Source organism: Lontra canadensis, unplaced genomic scaffold, assembly GCF_010015895.1.
Source record: "Lontra canadensis isolate GAN:19392208 unplaced genomic scaffold, GSC_riverotter_1.0 scaffold98, whole genome shotgun sequence".
Classification (NCBI taxonomy): domain Eukaryota; kingdom Metazoa; phylum Chordata; class Mammalia; order Carnivora; family Mustelidae; genus Lontra; species Lontra canadensis.
The window spans coordinates 7,187,146-7,208,089 of NW_022631092.1; the positions used below are offsets into that span (position 1 = coordinate 7,187,146).

At 47.1% G+C, this 20,944-nt stretch overlaps 1 protein-coding gene across 1 annotated transcript; it reads left to right on the forward strand.

The window, feature by feature from the left end:
* The first annotated feature begins 340 nt into the window (after positions 1-340).
* On the forward strand, positions 341-20,206 carry DLST (dihydrolipoamide S-succinyltransferase). The gene is made up of 15 exons (XM_032837519.1): positions 341-469; positions 1,039-1,072; positions 3,741-3,789; positions 6,827-6,882; positions 7,015-7,089; positions 7,301-7,356; positions 7,874-7,985; positions 9,877-10,032; positions 10,500-10,576; positions 11,438-11,535; positions 15,018-15,148; positions 16,486-16,559; positions 16,850-16,933; positions 17,362-17,529; positions 18,673-20,206. The coding sequence occupies exons 1-15, from the start codon at positions 407-409 to the stop codon at positions 18,805-18,807; spliced, it is 1,368 nt and encodes a 455-aa protein (XP_032693410.1). The 5' UTR covers positions 341-406; the 3' UTR covers positions 18,808-20,206.
* Positions 20,207-20,944: the final 738 nt, after the last annotated feature.

Below are 20,944 nucleotides of genomic sequence, written 5' to 3' on the forward strand. Positions count from 1 at the left end.
AAGATCTGAGTTCAAAGCCCGTGCCAGCCTTCCTCACTTTTCGGGTGGGCGAGGTGTCCCAGGGTCCCAGAAAGAGACCGGCGCCAAGCTCAGGGCCAGCTCTGCGGAAAGGTGTTGGGGTGGGTGGAACGCTGAGGCGGCCTGGTCTCCGGAGGCTCGTAGTAGGCAGTGCAGCGGGCTCCGACAGCGCCCCACTGCTATGGGCTCTCCGGCGCAGACCGGTGTGCAGAGGCGCGGGCCGCTTCGGGTTGCCTGTCTGTTCTCACCCCCCCCCTCCCTCCCCGGCGTCAGTGGTTCGCTCCGAACATCTCACCCCGCGCGGCGAATGCCGCGGCCCGCCCCGCTTCCGGTTGGTGCCGGGCCCTATATCCGGTGTCCGCCCGCCCTCGGCTCCGCCGCCGCCGCGATGCTGTCCCGGTCTCGCTGGGTGTCCCGGGCGTTCAGCCGCTCGCTCTCTGCCTTCCAGAAGGTATTGTCTGGTGGGGCCGGAGCACCGGCGGATGAGAAACTCGCCGGCGGGCAGAGGGGCAGCCTGGGGAGCAGGAGGGCGGCGCGCCGGTCAAGCCGGGCACCAAGGGCACCGGGACGCGGAGGCCGCGGGCTGAGCGGCCCGGGGCCGCCGTTGCTCTCGGGGTCGTCTTGCAGAGCCCAGCGGCCTCCCGCCTTCCCGAGGCAGCCGGTGCCCAGTCTCCTGCTGGGCCCCACCCTCCGCGCCCCGGGCGGAGGAGCCGCCCAGAGCCGCGCCCGTCCGGACACGAGACTCCGAGTTTGGGAGGCGGCGCCGCCGAGTCCCCCGGCGGGATCGGGGCCCGCCCCCATTCTCCCGTTAGTGGACGTCAGCCCCGATGGGAAGTTGAGGTAGTTTGGCAGGCCCAGGGTGCCGACTGGGACTGAGAGCCCTGGCTGTTGTACTTGCCTTTTGGAGTCACGAGATTCACCTGTCACTAGCACCTCGGCCGCTTTGAGTCTCTTCTTAAAAAGCTGTTTCTTCCCTCCTTTCATCATGGGTGACGTCGATAATGTCTTCTTTCTCAACAGGGGAACTGCCCTCTAGGGAGACGTTCCCTGCCTGGTAAGTTGTGCCCTTGCCATCACCTAACATGCTCTCCTCCAGGGCAGAGCAGTATTTGAAACCGGGGTGCCTTCGTTTCTCCGCACGATGTGGAGCGAAACAAAGTGCTATTTAATAACAGCTGTCACTTACTCATTTGGCACATAGTTACCGAGTTTCTACTGCCTGTCAGGCACTGTGCTAGGTGCTCACGAGGGATGCAGCAGTTAACAATTCTTACCTTCCTGGAGCTTAAGGTCTAGCGGGAATGTGTAACTTGCTAAGCAAATGAGGGATCATGAATTTTGATTAAGTGCCGAGAAGGAAATAAATGAAGGTGGACAGAAGGGCCCTCTTTCGTAGGGGACGTTAAAGCTGCAACCCAGAGGTTGTGACAGAGGTGAGTTCAGTGAAGAGCAGGAAAAGGAAAAGGAGTAGCATATACAGAGTCCCTGAAGAAGGGAAGAGCTTGACGGTGTTTTGAAACTGGAAAAAAGGTGATTTAGCCAGAAAATTTTGGTTAAAGGAAGAAATGGCATGAGATAGGAAATGGTGTAGAGACTATTGGAAGGAATTTAGGTTTTAATCCCAGTTTTTTTATATGCCTGACATAAATATTCATTGGATGAGTCGATCCTATTGAGCTTTCTGTGGGCCAAATATGGTTCTGAGTGCTTTCTGTGCATTTGCAGTTAATCATCAAGAAACAGTAAGAGAGGTGTTCACAGACCTGTACCCCTGAAACAAATAATGCATTATATATTTAAAAAAAAAAAAGTATTCTCTGTTTTACAAATGCATGCCCCAAGGCTAAGAAAGGGTAAGTGCCTTGACCAAGGTCACTCAGCCACCTATTGGTCAAGCCGGCTCTACCTGACTCCTCAACCTAAGCTCTTAACCCACCATGTTGTCATTTACTCATGTGCTCAACAGATCATTTGAGTTCTTCCTATGTGCCAGGCACTGTGCTGGGTGACAGGGATACAGTTGGTCTCTACCCTCCGGGATCATAAGGGCTAGCTGGAGAGATAGCAAATAGACATTTATGCACACATTAAGGCCACAGTTACACTGTGGTGACTGTGAGCAAGGAGTGCAGGGTATAATGAAAGGGTGGGATGTAGCCCATCTTGGGAGGGTCAAGAGTGTGGTGAGAATGTCAGTAAAGGCCTGCCTGAAAAAGTTGTATTTAAGCCAAGTCTTTAAGAATACATAGCAGTTGGCCAAGAGAACAATATTCCAGGCAAAGGGAATTGCTTGTGCAAAGGTTGTCAGGCAGGAAGGGACTTGACCTGTCATAGAAATGGAAAGGAAGTCTGGCTGGCTGGAAAGATAGGGAGGGCTGGACAGTACAGGAATGTGTAAAGTTCTTGGACTTTATTCTAAGAGTCATGAGAACATAGGCACCTAGCAGAGTGTAAACTCGTAGTGGACTCTGAATAATAAATATTCTTTTAAACTAGGAATCCTAAAAGTAAACATTTTCTCCATGTATAGACCGGCAGGACAATGGAAAGAACCTTGTACTTGGGGTTTGCATTGTGGCTCAGGGCTTCACCTTGGGCTAGTCCACTAAACCTCCAGAGGCCCTACTTATATAAAAAGTGGGAATAATAGCAGATGGTCGTTCTACTTTAGGGAGTTGTGAGACGTGAAAATCAAAATGAGGTCATTATGTGAAAGCTTTTTATAAACCCTAAAGCAGCTATACAAATGAGACTTGCCGTAGGATGAACTCTAAATTGGACTCAGGGTTCCAAAACTCAGGATGGGCTGCTGGCTGTTCTAGCTCAAAGATACACTCTGCTTGGGATTTGTACTGCAGAGGCACGGACTGCTGGACATGGTGATTTCCTTGACTCTGAAACCCTGGAGATTTGGGGGAGGAGGAGGCCAAAGGGAGAGCTGTTTCTCTTCTCTTGTTTCCTGAGCCCATGCTTTATTTAGAAAGAGTCGTTAATCTGAGAAAAAAGAAGACCCCTGAAAGAATATTTCAGGTGAAGTGGCAACCCTTGTAAGTTGTGATTAGTTGTCAGTGGGGGGAATGCCGTTATCTGTCATAACGACATTTGGTGTGGCAGAAAGGGGCTCCCACCTTGCTGAGTTTGACCAGAGCAGAAGACTTCAGAGCTCACAGGAACGCAATAAACTGAAAGGAGGAACAGTGATTTGCTCAGTAGTGGGGCAGACTGGAGACCCTGGGCTGAGAGTAGCCCCGTCTTTGCTACTAAGGTGTATGCAGTGAGACTTCCAGCTCAGTGCATTTTAAGTAACCAGGGAAACAGCAACGCAGACCAGACTTGCCCACTGCTTCTCAGATTAGGCTCTGTGTAGTCACAGGATAAGCCATGATAGGTCTTTCTCTAGCTTCAATTCTATTTGAACACTCGAGGGAGTAGGGAGGTTTTATTATGAAAACATGTAGGGATGACGACAGGTTATGAATTTTAAGGTAAGCCCTTAGAATTTCCCACCCTTTTTTTCCCAAACACATACCCACTCTCAATCCCACATACCTGTTGCTCTCTGCCATTAAGAAGCAGGACTCTGTGTGATAAGGATTATATTGTTGCCTACATTTGATCTTGCTCTGTGTCAGAGTTAGGGGGTGAACAGATTTGTTTTTTCCCATTCCCAGCAGGTATCCTGTATAAGAGTTGTTGGTTACGAGTTGTTTTGTTTCTTGCAGGGGTCTCCTTATGTCAGGGACCAGGTTACCCTGACAGCAGGAAGATTGTGTAAGTATCACTGGGGAGCACAGATGTGTGGCCACCGGGTATTTAAGACACCAGTTCTAAATTTGACCACCTGCTTTCTTCACTGGCTTCCGGGCCTAGATAATCAAGGTGCTTATGTTGAGTCTCTAGGCCTAACCTTGATGTTGATTTACGACTTGTGATGTACCTTGAGCTTCAGCCCCATGTCAGGTGGCGTGTGCTTCTCCTCAGGTGTTTAGATTGTAATGAAAGTGAAGTTGGAACTCTCTCTTTATGGGAATAGATATAGAAGGTGGCTCTTAAGTATTGTGGTTGGATGCAGGTACAGCTGAAGGGCTGGAGGTTAACATTGACTGTGGCGATTTAGAGCATAAATATTGGTAGCATAGTTACTCATTTTTAGAAACAGTAAAAGCAAAAGACAGAGTCAGTTGAGTCCTGGGACTTTGACTACATCAGAGGGAATGCTATTATTACGTAACAGGGTTTGGAGAAAGGCCACCTGTGTGTGTTTCAGATTAACTTCTGCTTATGAGTGTTGCTTAATGGGGCTTTGCATTCCAAGTATTTTCAGGGTAGGGGTAAAAGGATGCTTTCTAGTTCTCTGTTAAACAGCCATCAAGCTGGGTTCTGCAGAGGGGGATCCCTCAAAATGAAGGGTCACCAGTTCTTTCACTGTGCATCACGATGGGATTTACCTTTCAATTAAGAAAATGATGCACTCAGTACTAGAAACATGAATTTCTGAGTTAGGTTTTGGAGGGCAATTAGCATTCATGAGTCTTGAACCATGTGTGTTTTTTGATCCAGCAATTCCATTTCTAAGAATCGTTACAGAAGAACTGGTATACCCAGATTTCTCTCAAAATGGCCAAATATAGCAGGATTGGTTAAGCTATGTCATGTTAACATGTCCACACTATGATAAGTGGGGAAACATGGGTTATAAAATAATTGTTTTTTACTATACAGTATAATCATGGGTGTTTTGCTGTTTCAAAATATTCTACAAGTGAACATCTGATACTTTCGTAACTTAAAGATTATTTAGAGCAGGGGCGCCTGGGTGGCTCAGTGGGTTGAAGCCTCTGCCTTCAGCTCAGGTCATAATCTCGGGGTCCTGGAATCGAGCCCCACATCGGGCTCTCTGCTCAGCAGGGAGCCTGCTTCCTCCTCTCTCTGCCTGCCTCTCCACCTACTTGTGATCTCTGTCTGTGAAATAAATAAATAAAATCGATTTAAAAAATGTTAAAAAAATTATTTAGAGCAATTTAAAATGTGCTACTCATCTGCAACTTAAAGGAAAATTGGAACAACTACAAATTTTGATGCAATAAACACAACAAAGAAGTGTTTAAAAGTAAATTACTCTTGGGCGCCTGGGTGGCTCAGTTGGTTAAGCGACTGCCTTAGGCTCAGGTCATAATCCTGGAGTTCCGGGATGGAGTCCCGCACCGGGCTCCCAGCTCCACGGGGGGTCTGCTCTTTCTCACTGTCTCTCTCTCAAATAAATAAATAAAATATTTTTTTAAAAAAGTAAATTACTCTTTTTCAAAGATTTTTATCAGAGAGAGCACAAGCGGGGTGAGGGGCAGGAGTATGAGAGGGGCGAGCAAACCCCACTGAGCACAGAACCTGACACAGGGCTGGATCCCAGGATCCCGAGATCATGACTCGAGTCAAAGTCAGACGCTTAACCTACTGAGCCACTGAGGTGCCCCAGTAAATTATTTGTTTAAAAAAAAAAAACAAAAAACCCACTAAACTTTGTGGGGTGAGATCACCCTAATCTAATACAGTACCCACTTTATTTTTAAAAAACTCTTTATTATAAAACATTTTGGTTTTTTAGGATTCAAAAGTGAAACGAGACTTTACCCTTGTCTTGCAGTGCCCCCCAAGTTCCTCCTCTTAGGGTCAGCCAGAGCTGCAGGTTCTTTAGCGCCCTCACAGAGGAGTCTCTGCAATCGCAAACTACCCATGAGTTCTTGTCCATGAGCACTTAACACATGGTTATAAACTTTTTGCAGATCACCTTGTGTTCTGTGCTTTAAAAAAAAAAATAGCGTATTTTCCCCTTGATTTTTTAAATAGATCTTACAGTTATTTTGACATTACAAAAGTAAAAATATCAACTGACAACTTAAATCTGTTTTACTTTTGTATTACAAAGGTGCTTGTTATAGAATATTCAGAATCCTGAAGTGTAGAAAGTGAAAAGTCCCCATTGGTCCACATCACTCTCCCAAAATGTATATGTATATAACAGATAACCGTAGGTACTGTATATATCTACGTCTCACACTCTCCAGAGTTAACCACTGTTAATGGTTTGTGTATACAAAGTAGTATCATTCTCTAGTTACATTATTTGAAGTTAGTGTCCTATCAGAAAATATCTTGGTCTTTTGAAGTTCCTCTTGAATGAGTCCAGAATGGACCAATGATTGTCTCCTAGCCAGAGAACCGAACTAGAAGATAGAGTTTTTTTTTGGTGCTTCTGCCCTCTCCCAACCCCTGGGCCATAATATCTCGTTTTAATTCTGAGTTAACTGTCTCCTCTTGCTGCCTTACCTGATCTCAGTTTGTAATCCTGCAGACAGAAACCTCATTGTTTGTGGCACAGTGGCAGGTACTGCGAGGGCGCCCAGTTTATTGTCCTTGGATTTTGTCTAGGAAAAAACTTAATTGGGAGACTAATTCCTTATGGTGGATGTGCAAAGGATGCTTATCTTTTTCTTCACTGAACCAAATGAAAGTCTGTATTTTGTGGGAGCTGACATTTCACTGAGAGTAGGGTTCTGGACTCAACTCAAGGCGTTTACTATGTAGAGTACCCATGTCGTCCAGGCTCTGCTGTAGACCTGCTGAGTCAGTCTCTGGGGATGGGGCCTGGACATGAATGTTTTAAAAAGTCCCTCTAGGTGACACTCATGGGCACCCTTGGCTGAGAATCACTGATTTAAAGAGAAAGTGGTCTATGTGTGTGGTTCTAGACTAGATTGCCAGTGGTTCACCTGCTGAAGGAGTTTACTTTTTTTATGTTTTTTTTCTGTAGTATTAACAACAGTAGTGTCTTCAGTGTTCGCTTCTTCAGAACTACAGCTGTGTGCAGTAAGTACCTGCCTTCAGTTTCCTGCCTTCTTGGGAATGGTGTTTTAATGGCAAGAGCAACAACTGACAAGAGTTTAATTAAAAAGGAAAAATACGGACTACATATGATTTCCTCTTTTGCTTTTTTCCCAGAGGATGATGTGATTACAGTCAAAACTCCAGCATTTGCAGAATCTGTCACAGAGGGAGACGTCAGGTGGGAGAAAGGTAAGATTTCAGGGCCTGCTTCTTAAGTTGAAATATTTGATGAAGTTGTCATCACTGACCTCCCCCTCTCCCTGCCCCAATAAATTGGGTTCCTCCCTTTTCTACACAAAATGTAATTTTTCCTGGCCCTTTAGGGAAGGGGTCTTAAAAAAACTATCTAAAGGGATTTTGTAGCTACTACTGCCTTAACAGGTAGCCTTTGTCTTTTCAGCTGTTGGAGACACTGTTGCAGAAGATGAAGTGGTTTGCGAGATTGAAACTGACAAGGTAGGCTTGTCCTATATTAGTGTAATTTTTCGTGGTCTCCCTTTGGTTTTTTAACCTAATTTTTAAAAAGGGGACTTAACTGTTAAAGATAATTTTTAACTTGCTCTAACCTCAGTTGTAAAAGTGTTGGAATAGCTCATTAAAAAGAAAAAGCTTTAAAATTTTAATTTTAGATTGTTCTTAGTATATGTATTATGTACTTCAGTAGCATTAATTTTGTAGCGTGTGTTTGCGTGTGTGCATATGTGTGTGTGAACTGCTTCAATTGGGTTTTTGTGTCTCACTTGGAAATACATTATCTGAACATTGCTTTTAAGGTTTCTGAGGAAGGACAAACGGTGAATCTTCACAATAGCGTTGACTCCTTATTACTCTGAGATTGTGGCCTTGGTGTTTCCATAAGCAGAGTCTAGTATATCTGTGTTGTGACTGTTGTGACTCATATTTGAGATTCTAGACAATTTTCTAATGCTGAGTAAAAATTTGGACTCTTTCTCCCTCGGTCCTTGTTTTCCAGACATCTGTGCAGGTTCCATCACCAGCAAATGGCGTGATTGAAGCTCTTTTGGTACCTGATGGGGGAAAAGTAGAAGGAGGCACTCCTCTTTTCACACTCAGGAAAACTGGCGGTAAAGAAGTTCTCCTGGTTGTCAAGGTCTCCAGTGTTCCCCCGTGGAATTGGGGCTGAGCATAATGTACTAATTCCATGATACCTCCGAGACTGTTTGGCTTTCCAGTTGCTGTTAGTTGAGGGACTAAGGTGATATTTGTGTAGTGGGTACTTTTAAGCGCTAAGTTCTGAAAGAAGATGGTATTTAAAAAACAAAACCTCATAGTAACTGTTATTTCCACATATATTTCTTATGCTAGACCTTTTCTTTAAAGTATAATAGAGTGAAGGTTTTAAAGTTAATGATTTTTTTTTTTTCCTTTCTTCCCTCCCCTCCTCAGCCCTGGCATCAGAATCAGATGGGAGCTCTAAAAATAACATGCAGGGCACCAGGTGGCTCCATTGTTATGTGACCAACTCTTGATTTCTACTCAGGTCCTGATTCCAAGGTCCTGAGATCAAGCCCTGCCCTGGACATGGAGTCTGTTTAAGATTCTCTCTGCACCCCACCCCCCACCAACCCCCGCGCGTGCATCTGTCTCAAAAAAAAAAAGCAAAACCCCACAAATGCCTAGACCCCATGGCCCAAGGATTCTGACATATTAAATCTGGGGTTATCATCCTGGTTATCTATTAAAGTTTTTTTGTTTTGTTTTGTTTTTTTAAATGCTCTCTAGGTGATACTGATACACAGGGCTGAGAGCCACTATTCTTGGTTGTTTGTTTTTTGTTTGTTTGTTTGTTTTTTTGTTTTAAGATTTTATTTGTTCATTTGAGAGAGAGACAGAGTACAGTCAGGGGAAAGGGCAGAGGCAAAGGGAGAAGCAGACTGCCCGCTGATCAGGGAGCCCCACATGGGGGCTTCATCCCAGGACCTGGCAGACGCTCAGCTGACTGAGCCACCCAAGTGCCCCAAGAGCCACTATTCTAAAAGGAGAAGAAGTAGTATTTCATGGTGTCTCTTCTGGAGAATTCAATATTTTTGTGTTTGTTTGTTTTTCTCCTAACATTTCTGAGGGAGGTTGCTCTTTCTCTTGGGAAGAAGTGGGAAATAAGGAGATGAATTTGTATGGCACCTTATAGTCATTATGAGAGATTAGAAAAGAAAATAACTTTTTCTGATTCTTGGTTAAATGCTGTAACTACTAAAGTCTGTTTTTCTTTCTTTATCAAAATAGTTGAGAGAGAGAGAGTAGATTGCATCCTTGAGATTAATCAGGGTAAGACCAGAAGCCCAGAATGGAAATAGTGTGCAGTAGAAGGCTAGGGAATAAGATAAATTTTTTCATCTTCTGTTCATTCCTTAAAAAAAATGTTCTTGTAATTTAAATGTGAAACCAGGTATGTGCAGATGGATAAAATAAAAATATCCAGTTTAAAGTTGTGGTTTATGAGCATTATGCTAGATGAAATGCTTTGAACTCTTAAGTCTGAGTGAGCCTTTAATTATTTAAACTTTTATTTTTTAATAGTTAAGAACATTCTTCCATATGTGATGTTAAAATGGAAGACAAGACTGTACTCGCATTACTAGAAATGTGTTGCTTTCATGTATGTGTATCAACATCTTCAGTTGCCTGGGTTTCTTTTGCGTGGAAGTTTACATTGTCACAGGCTTAGTGGGTGCTTTGAAAGTACTTGCTAGATTTGATCACCAGTCGGTGCTTGTGAATCAGGAAGGCAGCTAAATGGAGTCAGTTATGTAATGTAGGACCTTGAGGAGGCCTGGGGAGTGCAAGGATGGCGCCTTCTGTCATTGTGTGCATTTCATAGTGCCTTGTATATAGCCAGTTAGCATTTGTCAGGTGATTGGAGATCGAGCTTTTGCTGCTAGTCTTGCTAAGTATCTGTAATTTGGTCGCTTTTTGTTCCAGATAGTGCCAATGGCCTCTGTTTTTCTTCTTTTCCAGCTGCTCCTGCGAAGGCCAAGCCAGCCGAAGCTCCTGCTGCCACAGCCCCCAAAGCAGAGCCTCCAGCATCGGCAGCTCCTCCTCCCCCCGAAGCATCCATACCCGCTCAGATGCCACCAATGCCCTCGCCCTCACAGCCTCTAGCTAGCAAACCCGGTATGCCTCCACCTCCCGCATGTCTCCGTGTGGGAGAACCTCTCCTCCAGTGCCGTGTTCCCTCACTGGGCGGAATCGGAGACTAATCACGGCTCCAAACAAGTTCCATTGGCTGCTGTAGAAGGAACTCTAGACTGTAGACCTGAAGACGGGAGCCCAGCTTTCTGTTTACAGCTCTGTGACCTAGGCTAGTTACGTTACTTCTCAGCAGATCGTTCATTTGTGAAGTGGGAATGGTACTAGTACACCTCACAGTATCTTAAGGATTAAGTGACCGTTCAGTCTGAAAGCACTGGCACTTAGTAAATGTTTCTCTGATTTCCTTTTTTCTTTCCCTTTTTTTTTTTTTTTTTTTTTTTTGGTGCAAAAAGATGATTTTATTAAAGCACGGGGATGGGACCTGTGGGCTGAGAGAGCTGCTATGTGTCTGATTTTGCTGATGGAGCTGTCCTTCTCTTCATTTTCAGTGTCTGCAGTGAAACCCACCGCTGCCCCTCCAGTAGCTGAGCCAGGAGCTGGCAAGGGTCTGCGTTCAGAACATCGGGTAAGCCTCTGGGGACCACTTCCCGGAAGAGACAGAGGGGACTGTGTTGAGATTAGTGGAGTGTGGCATTGTGGTGTCTCCCTTTAAATTGCTGGCAGCTCATGGCAACCAAGTTTAGGAAGTGGCTTGTTCGTAGTCCTCTACTTGTCATATGAGAAGCCTAGAACCTGAAGTCTTCAGAACACCTGTCCAGTGGCTTTTCCCATGGTGCTGTGCTCCCACTGGCCTGCCTTGGCTGAGTGAGCTGTCCGCAGGGGGTGGGAGCTTAGTAGTGTGCCCCTCCCTCGCACAGTAACACACACTGCAGGGAAGTGGTCTTACTGAGCCCTGTACCTGTCCTCCCGGGACACTTCACTGAGGGCTCCATGGTAGCAGTAGCTGGTAGGGGCACCTGTAAAACCTCAAGGAAATATATGGTCAAGAGTGTGGGTTCCTCTGCCTAAGAAGACCACCTAAAAATACTACAGCCTCAGAGTTTGTTGCTGGTGAGTTTCCATTGCACAAGTAGCTGTTCTCATGCAAGTCTTTATCACCAGAAATCTGTAGTGCTTCTTGAGCTGACTAGCCCTACACCACACTATTCCTTTTCAAAAATTGATTCTGATTTTTAAATCAAACCATTTCCTGAATTTCCATTCTTGGTCAAACTCAGGCACCTCTGAGCGAGTAGTTTTTGTCTGGCTTTCCTTGTCCTTGCTCAGAGGCGCCAAGACCACCACGGGAAAGAGAGCCTGGAGCTCTTGTTGTACTTAGGTATCCTAGTCCTTGACACATCGGTCCTTGCAAGCTGAGTGCCCCCTTGGACTGAGTGGGGGGCTTGATCTGGAGATCCCGGACCGTCAATCCTCATCCTGCTTCCAGGAGAAAATGAACAGGATGCGGCAGCGCATCGCCCAGCGTCTGAAGGAGGCCCAGAACACGTGTGCCATGCTGACGACTTTCAATGAGATCGACATGAGGTGAGAGCTCTGCGTCTCTTACTCCCCACGCCTTTTTTCTTGAACTTGTCCCAGCCCCTACCTAGTTCTGATTCCAAAACTAACAGCAAGAAGAGGTATTTCTTTGCACTGCTTGTTGATTAAAACCCAGTGACCCATTGGGTTCATTCTCTAATTGCCTGCCTCTGTGACTTAAAAAACTTAGCCATTTATACCTGAATCTTGTGATGTCTGATAAATGAAGCTGGTAATGGTGGTAAACTCTGATGACTAGTGTCGAGTTGCCAAGTAGAGATGGCACAGTGGGGCCTACCCTTGGGATGGAGAACCCCATGACCTCAAACTCAGAGCCAGAGCCCAGTACCCTGCTGCTTTCTCACAGCGACTGCTCCTGATTTGTGTTCCTTAGCCACTCAGATTTGGGGGGTGAATAAGTAGCAGCTTGTAGCTTTCGCCTTTCACAGCTGTGATAATGAAATGGAAAGCAAGTTGTGTTTTTCAGTAAGAATCCCAGGGTGGATAACCAAAGGGGCAAATTTAGTATACCTGTTTCTAGGGTGAGCTGACTGTCGACTCACCCATATTCTTCAAGGTTTGGTGTGTACAAGTGCCAGCACTGTGGGGAAGAGAATGTAGTTAAATGTGGCTCGCGTGTTGGAGCGCGTACTGTATACAGGATGCTATACTGTCTTTGAGGGGAGTGCAGAGATAAGGGAAAAGAACATCACCCATCTAGAGCTCACCATCTGATTGGGCACACAGAGTAACGGGCATTTGGGTGGTTCATTCGGTTGAGTGACTCTTGATTTGGCTGAGGTCAGGATCTCTGCTGGGATCGGCCGCGTCGGGCTCAGCGGGGAGTCTGCTTGGGATTCTTTCTTTCCCTTTCCAGCTTCCTCCGCACTCTCTCTCTCTAAAATAAATCTTTTTAGAAAACAGATGAAGTAAAATCTAGAAAAAGAAGTTTCAGAAGGGTACAAAGTATGAAGTGGAGAGAATGAGATCATTTATTTTGGAGATGGAGAGCAGAAGTGGGGAGGGGAAGTTTCCGCTGTGCTTCGTGGAGGAAAGAGTTGGTTTTTTTTTTTTGTTTTTTTTTTTTTTTTAAGATTTTATTCACTTATTTGACAGAGAGCACAAGTAGGCAGAGAGGCAGGCAGAGAGAGACAAGGAAGCAGGCTCCCCGCTGAGCAGAGAGCCCGATGCGGGCCTCGATCCCAGGACCCTGAGATCATGACCTGAGCCGAAGGCAGAGGCTTTAACCCACTGAGCCACCCAGGCGCCCCGAAAGAGATTTTTAATAGACCTTAAGATGGACTAGCATTCTGACACAGGTGGCAATGTGGGGAAGGGTCATTCCAGACGATGTTAATAATATGGAGCTGACCCAGGAAAGTACAGGACACATCTGGGAGCTATCTGCTGTGAGGAGTATGTGGGAAAGAACAGGAATAAAGTTGGATCCATACTTCAGAATGTTTTGAATGCCAGTAATAAGAGTTTCTATCTAATTTGGGAGATAAATCATGAAGTCTTCAGGTCATCCCTTTGCTGCTTTTTCTCAGTGTTTAGTCTGCTCACCTACTTCTCATTAGAGAAATTTGTTTTCTTTTGGAAGGGATCGGAAAAGCCTAGAGAAGGGCGTGTTTACGGACAGTGTGCTGTGGCATTGTTCACAGAGTAGGGCTCTGCAGCCTGGCTCACTGGCCGTCATCCACGCGGTTGCGAAGCTTCCTAAAGAGTCCTAAAGAGACTGGATGTCACGCAAGCTAAAGGTTTCTGTCCTTGCCATCTGTAGGGCGTAGTGAAGGACCTTGGCTAATGAATCACAAAGGCTGCAGCTTATGTTTCAGTGCATTAGGGCCAAATTGTACACAAATTGAATTGAGCTTTGAAATTCTACCTAATTCCTTAAGACAAAACATGTAAATATTTGTGGCCTTGGGAGATGCAGTTGGCCCAACAGCTTTGATCGGAAGGTAAGTGCAGTAGCAGGATCTCGTTTCAGCAGCTAATCGAGGTGTCACTTAACTGTGGCCTGGGGTCTCACTGCAGTCGGTAATGTGGTTTACATCGAGTGCCCTTGGGTCTTATGCTGATCGGCTACCCATAAGGGGCCTTCCTGAGACCTCCTCCTCTACCCTGTTGTCCCAGGCCTTGCCTGCAAGGGCAGAGTTCTGAAATAGAAACTACTTAATGACCAGACAATAGCATTTGGGCAGGTTTGAGAGCAGAGATGTTTATCACGTCTCTTTCCCTCTTCTGCAGCTCTTGTGTCTTGGGAACCAGTAATGTCTTTAGGGTGGTAATCCTAGCACTAAATAAGGTTAGACTCAGGAAAAAAAACATTTAAACCTAATCAGTGCACCCCCCCGCCAAAACTTCCTTTTTCAAAGGCAAACCGTCTGAGGGGGAGTTAAAGTTATACCATCTTCTCTTTCATGCTAATATCGAATTAGGCCATTATGGGGAGAAAGGGAAAATGGAGCATTTGGGCCTGAGATGAAGTTAAATTCAATTTCCAGCACAGAATGGTATTCCGATAAATACTGAGGTTTCTGCAGCAAAATGATGGGAAAGCCATCTCCCACTAACTGCAGTACGTATGTGGCACATCTATGGAAAACCAGTCCTAAATGAACAAAGGCTGTTGACATAGCAGAGGCTTCCCAGAAGGCCCAGTTGCTTGTACTTTAAAAGCTCAGGTCCACACATGTCCACTTCCTAAATACCAAAGGAACCACATCCAGTAAACTGATACGAAGGGCAAGGGCTGTGTCTTTATTATCTCGATGCCCGGCCTGGGCCGTTATGTGTGGCAGGTGTTAGCACCTGTTTGAAGGAGCAAGTATATGGAATTGCGGACTCTGTGGAAATAGGAGGGAGTCTGTTGACTTTGCCATGAGCCTAAAAGAATGCTGGTTCTGTATGTGGTCTGTACCTGACCACATGGAGCCCGAAACACCTGTGGAGTTTTGTCAGGTTTTTGTTTTCATTACTTAGGAAATAGGAAGAATGTCACAAGGAAGTCCTGATCAAGTTTGGTGGGGTTTGGGGGCAGTTCTAACAAGAAATATAAAGAATATTGTTTATCTTGTAGACTTTGTTTATACTGAAAATAATTTTTCCTCAGAGTAGAGAGCTCATGATTTTAGGGACGCTGGAAATCACTTTCTCGTCCAGGTCAGGGTGTTAGTGAGCTGCGCAAGCTCTTGTTCACGTTCCCGGTCACTGAGTTCTGTGACTTCTGGAACAGGAGGGAGCCCTGTAGGGGCTCAGCCTCCCCTGAAGACTGACTGTACCCAATTCCTTTGATTCCGGGTTTTGTAAAGAAGCGAGGTTATGGTATTGACCTCTCCTGGACTATTTCAAAACTTGAACTTAGGTAGATGGTCCAGAGTAAGGGAAAAATGCTTACCCAATTGTGTACATGGAGTTAGAAACTGGTATGAAAGGCAAAATAAAGGCTTTGTGGTCACTTGTTTTGTAATGTGTTTTTATAGTAACATCCAGGAGATGAGGGCTCGGCACAAAGATGCTTTTCTGAAGAAACATAACCTCAAACTAGGCTTCATGTCAGCGTTCGTGAAGGCCTCAGCCTTTGCCTTGCAGGAGCAGCCTGTGGTCAACGCAGGTGAGTTTGTGGTGGCCGGACCTGAAGAGGTCCTGGGAGGTGTGTGCTCCCACACACACAGAGACCAAGGCTTTATTTCATACCCATGAAAACATGAGTGTTTTTGTGTCTTTGTTCAGGTATTTCTTGATTCACCTTCTTGAAATGGTACCATGATTATTTTTTCCCCACTAGCGGGACAGAATAGTTTCTCGTCCAGTTCCTAGCTGGGCAGCTCCTCTGCCGGCAAGCACTCCTGAGCCAGCCCAGCTCTCAGGGCTTCTCCTGTTCTGTCTAGCACCTGCCTTCCCATGGGCCCCGGGATCTTGGGGCCTGACTTCCCCATTTGGCATAGGCTCCAGGGTGACCTTTGATTTCTGGTCGATGGACCTCAGTTGGGAGACCTTGGGCTTGGCCCTCTTTCATGGATTTGGTGCTCATTTTCCTTACTTTTTGCTCACCTACGTCATTGAAATGTTGACCTTACAAGCCGTCCTCTTTCCTATTGAGACACTTCTCTGTTCCCTGGAAGGTTGGAGAGGGGACAGTGGCACTTTTGCAATCCTGAGCAGTGCCAGGGTCCCTAAAGATCTAGAAATAGAAGCTCTAGTCTCTTTCATTGAGTGGTGTGCTGTAGGTAGGTAGAGGGCTGTCTTTGCTTTGCCCAAATGTGTACCTCTTGGTTTCTTCCGTTTTCTCGTGCTTCCTGACTGGCTTTCCATCCCTTTCTTCTGCCTGTCTGTACATGTAGGCATTTTTGAGTTATTTTGGCCTCTTTCTCACTGATATGCTTTACCTCAGTGGGTTATCTGATAATACAAGAGTCTTTCTGTGGACGAGATTGCCAAGCTTATATTTTCTCCTGAGCGCCAGACCTAGACTTTCTGCTGGTTTGCTGGCTTACACTACCCTGCTTCCTCTGGAGTCTCCGAGAACGAGACTTCCCTCACCTCTTGTGGAGAGGAGGCTACGGATTGGGCAGCACTACCCCTCCTCCCTTTGCTAATCTGCCTTTTTGGGAGCACTTTTCAAACCTAGCCATTCTTCGTTAAGGGAGGGTTTGGGCGAGCTAGTTAAAGGGAACCCCGTTTGTACCTGTCCTGTGTGAGGCGGTGTCCTAAGCCTTTCTGTGAGAAATGGGTGCTCCTGTGCTCGGCCTCCATCAGGGTCTTTGGGAGATGCTAGGATTGGTTGGCCCGGCAGTAAGAGGAGCATGCCACAGGTGATGCGGCGCTTTTCCTGCTGGCCACTCAGCCCGCACTGTACCAGGCACGGGGGATTTTTACTCTGTTGACCAAGTATTTCTGCATTCGCCCAGGCTTGGGGCATTACATGTAATGTGTGTTTTCTCTCAACAGTGATTGACGACACAACCAAAGAGGTGGTGTATAGGGATTACATTGACATCAGTGTCGCAGTGGCCACCCCACGGGTATGTTGGGGAAGGAGGTAGGGAGCTCTGGTCTTAGAGACTCTCCCTTTGCATGAAAAAGCAGACCCCTGGGGAGAGAGCATTTCTGCAATCCTGTCTTTTTCAGAAGGGTGTTAATAAAGAGTAACCTGCTTTTGGCCCACCTATCTTAATGTCAAACCTAAATATTTTAGACTCTGTTAATCACATTGTCATTAAGATACTCGGGTGGGGAGAGCATCCGCTGGAATCAAGGGAGTTATAAAGGGTACTGTTCATCTGAACTGAAAACAGCTTCTCACTCTCATCAGGGTCTGGTGGTTCCTGTCATCAGGAATGTGGAATCTATGAATTACGCGGATATCGAGCGAACCATCAGTGAACTGGGAGAGAAGGTAAAGTGGAAAGCAGCGTGTGTGTCAGCTGCCGGCAGGTCAGGGAGCGGGGCGGGGGCGGCCAGGGAAAGCTGGGTTCACCAGGGGTCAGTGCTCAGGGAACCAGAGCCTCACCATGCTGGGTAAGGTGTGCAGAACCTGAGACTGGCAGTCACCCCCAGGAGCCAAAGTCTAGCTATCTGGCAGTGCTCGGTCACAGAAGTCACGTGCTCTTGTCACACAAGACCTTATCAGAGAAGGCCTGCTGGGGAAAGCAAAGGTCCTCAAGGCATCGTGCCTGTCCTTGGGTAGAAGCCTGGCCACAGGTGTCTCAGCTAAGCAGTAGCTAGAAGTTGGACTATTGATCTCAGATAGGAGCCTTCTGGGCTTCTGTAAGTGAAGAAAGCTGGGTTTTACTTCTATTTCAATGATTCAATCTCCATTCTTAGGCCCGAAAGAATGAACTTGCCATTGAAGACATGGATGGTGGTACTTTCACCATTAGCAATGGAGGTGTTTTCGGCTCGCTCTTTGGAACACCCATCATCAACCCCCCCCAGTCGGCCATCCTGGGCATGCACGCCATCGTTGATAGGCCAGTGGCTTTGGGAGGCAAGGTAGGAACCATCACTGCTAATGTCCTAGCAGCTAGATGATGAGGAGAGGGAAAGCTAACTAATAATTATGACAATCCACTGTAATTTCAGGCATAAGTTGCATCTCTTAGTTTCTACTTAATAGCTGAGGTGCTGATCTCCATGTGGTGTGTGGTTCTGCATCATTTGGGAACTTCTTAGAAAGACAGACTCTTGGGTCCTTTCCCAGACCTGATGAAGCAGAAGCTGCAGGTGATTCTGATACAAGTTAAAGTGGGAGACCATGGAGGTGAGGTGACTTGCTCCTCCTTTAGGAGGGGTCCTCAAGCTCCATTCTCGAGGTGCTGTTGGGAGTAGGGACACAGTTGGAAACCTGGTCCTTGCCCCTGGGAAACAGCACAGCAGTGAAGATCTCTGAGCTCCCAGGTTGTATGAAGGTTTAGGTGTTCCCTTGGGAGTTTGGGCAATGAAGTCTTCAGCTGGCCCTAGAAGATATGTTGGTAGGAAATTATTTTCTTGGACTCCTGTGTTTTGACTCTTTAAGGGTCACTAGGGCTTGTGAATCCAAAAATCCTAGGTCTTCTCCTTTGAAAATGCTCACACACCTAACTTTGCATACTATTTCAGAGAATTTGAGGATCTCCGGTTACTTTTTAAAATTCTAACCCTAAAGAAGAAATTTCAGTCTGCAGAATTGAAGGGAAAACTTTTCCTTTAGACAGCAGATGAAGGGAAGGGCAGAGAATGTTTTTGTTTCTTTTGAGATTTATTTGAGCGAGCACGCACACGAGCGTGTGCCCGCGTGGGGGTGGGGGGCTGCTGAATGTGGAGCCTGATTCTCTGGAGCTCGACCCCAGGACTCTGAGATCATGACCTGAGCCGAAATTAAGAGTTGGACGCTTAACCGACTCAGCACGCAGGTGCCCGGGAATGCTTTTAAAAGGCATTTGTGAAGAGACTTATTTTCTTGGTTAAGTTTTCTTGAGTGGGAGAGCTTTGCACTAAGGGTAAGCCTTGGTCTTTGAAAATAGGAAGGCTCCAGAAGCAGCATCAGTAGGAAAAGCTCTGAAATTGGAAACTTTTCTATGGGCTGTGCTCTCTCATGTCTGCACTTCCAGTGGGGCTTTCTCTGCCGCAGACAGACCTGTCGACTTCTCTCCATAGGTGGAGGTGCGGCCCATGATGTACGTGGCACTGACCTACGATCACCGGCTCATCGATGGCAGAGAGGCGGTAACTTTTCTTCGCAAAATCAAAGCAGCGGTAGAGGATCCCAGAGTCCTGCTACTGGACCTTTAGGAGGAAGCCACGCACCCTACACACCAACGATGCAGGAACTGAGCACCAGTCTTCTCCCTGTCCCCTCATGGGTCCCAGGCTAGCCTGGTGCCAGGCACATGTTGTTGGCCTCCAGCAGGAAACCAGGGCACTACGTAACCAGCAGCCACAGGTCTTTTCTTGGTATTCTGCCAGGCTCTCCCCTGTCTGCACCCTTCTCTTACATTCGAGTATCTTCTTGAGGCTTAAGGGAGGGAGAGCCTTAGTGGATGCTCATTAATACTCCTGCCTTTCTCCCATTCGTCTTGCGCAGAGATGATTTGCTTCTCCCCTGGGCCAGTATTCTATAGGGAAACCACTGGGGACCATGTGATCAAGTTTGTATCTTAAAAGTCTGTTCTCCAGAGTCGCCTCGGAGGGTGTGGTGTCTCCCGAGCTCACAGCAGCCTCTGGCCTGGCTGTGCACGTTCTTGTGCACGTGATCCCACCTGTGTGGAGGTATTGGCCACAGACCAAGAGGTGCTGCTTGCTGCTTAAATGACACGTTCATTCTCTGCTGCCGTGGACTTCAGGATGCCTCTTCTACCTCGTCCAGGAAGCACAGGCCAGGGGATCTGGGGAGGAGGGGGGTAGGTGGTCTGGGGGAGGGGGCCAGAGTCCCCTCCCTGAGGTGGCATGTTGTAGACAAGACAGGACCAGAGCCCACCCTCTCCGTCAGGCTCCGTTTCGGCACAGAAACACACAGCCGTGGTTGTCCCGACCTTTGCGGGCTGCTTGGAACCATTCTAGCACATCGCTGTCAGAGCAGCTTCTAGCACGTCATGGCGGTGGGACAGGGCATGGTCACAAGGGCTGGCACCTGGTGAGATTGGGTAAGGGGGCTTCCTACGGACTGGCTCAGACTGATTGGAGCTTTTACTTGCCATTGGCATCAGCACTTGGACTGAAGGGGGAGCTCTGTTTCTCTGTGCATCGTGGCCCTTGGGGGAGCGGGGTCTCGGGGAGGACGGACTGTGGTGGAAACCAGCCCCAAGATGCTACCACACAGCGGGGAGAACGGGCAGTGTCGCTCAAGGTAGTGTTGCCCCTTGGGTCTGGACACAATCATTGGAATTGTTTGGAGCAAGTTTAAATACACACATCTTGTCCTGAAAGCTGCTGGGCTTCATTGGTTCGTATCCAGCTGCATCCAGGCCTGAGGCTGCTGCCCCTGACACCGGGAGCCACTGACTTAGTGCATGTGCCCGTTTGGATCTTGAGCAGAAAAGCAAGGCCTGGAGGGTGGGGTGGGGGGAAGGGTCGGGAGCCGATACTGAGTGCCTGCAGCATCTACTCTGTCTTCACTATTCAGAACTTGTACCTAAAATATTTAAAGAAATTGATTTTAAATGCAAATTAAAGGGCAAACGTTCTCAAAAGGTTCCTGCTTCTGCGTTCCTTTTAGTTCCCACGGTGCACGGCCCCAGCACTGTGACTGTCCCAAGCCTCGGAAGCCACAGCAGGTCCCCGGGGTTAGTCCATGAGATGCCAGGCTTCTGGTTACTACTGTGCTAATCTGACAGCAGGTGGAACCCTAGCCGTCCGTGTGCCAGGAACGTGCCTGGCTTCCTTCCGGGGAGCCCCTCCGGCCCGACAGGCCACACTCTTGGGGAGACTACACAGTGGCTTCACAAAGGTGTGAACCAGACGTCAACAGACAAGCGTTTTTGTGGGGGCTCGCAGCATTTCTGGGATGGATTGAGGAGGTGAGCACAACAGACAACTCTGCATTTTGGACTTGATTGCCACATATACAAGGGTGCTCATGGTCAGCACAGATGACAGTAGGTCACCTCCTGGGAGCAGTGGTCTGGGAGTGTAAGCAGTCAGGGTTGGGAGATGACCTAGCCGGACTGCGGGGGACAGACCTATGGTGTCTGAGCTTAAACAACATCCCCACCTGCTGGGCCTGCAGTGATGCCATGTCTAGGTGGGCTGTCATGGGAACGAAGTGGCCTCAGGACAGAACCAGAGTTAATAGGTGGTGGGGGGGGGGCAGAATTGGGTTCAACAAAAGGCAGAACTTTAGTATTAATCTGTCCTGGGCTTGGTGCTAGACGCTCTTGTAAACTTACAAAGGAGGTATTATTAACCCTATTTTGTCAAAACGAGGTAGACT

Bases quoted from the DNA above. Each gene is read 5' to 3' on its own strand.
- DLST (XM_032837519.1), top strand. From the start codon at position 407: ATGCTGTCCCGGTCTCGCTGGGTGTCCCGGGCGTTCAGCCGCTCGCTC. The intron at 1,073-3,740 runs GTAAGTTGTGCC...TGTTTCTTGCAG, and splicing joins AGGGAGACGTTCCCTGCCTG to GGGTCTCCTTATGTCAGGGA. The intron at 7,986-9,876 runs GTAAAGAAGTTC...CTTCTTTTCCAG, and splicing joins CACACTCAGGAAAACTGGCG to CTGCTCCTGCGAAGGCCAAG.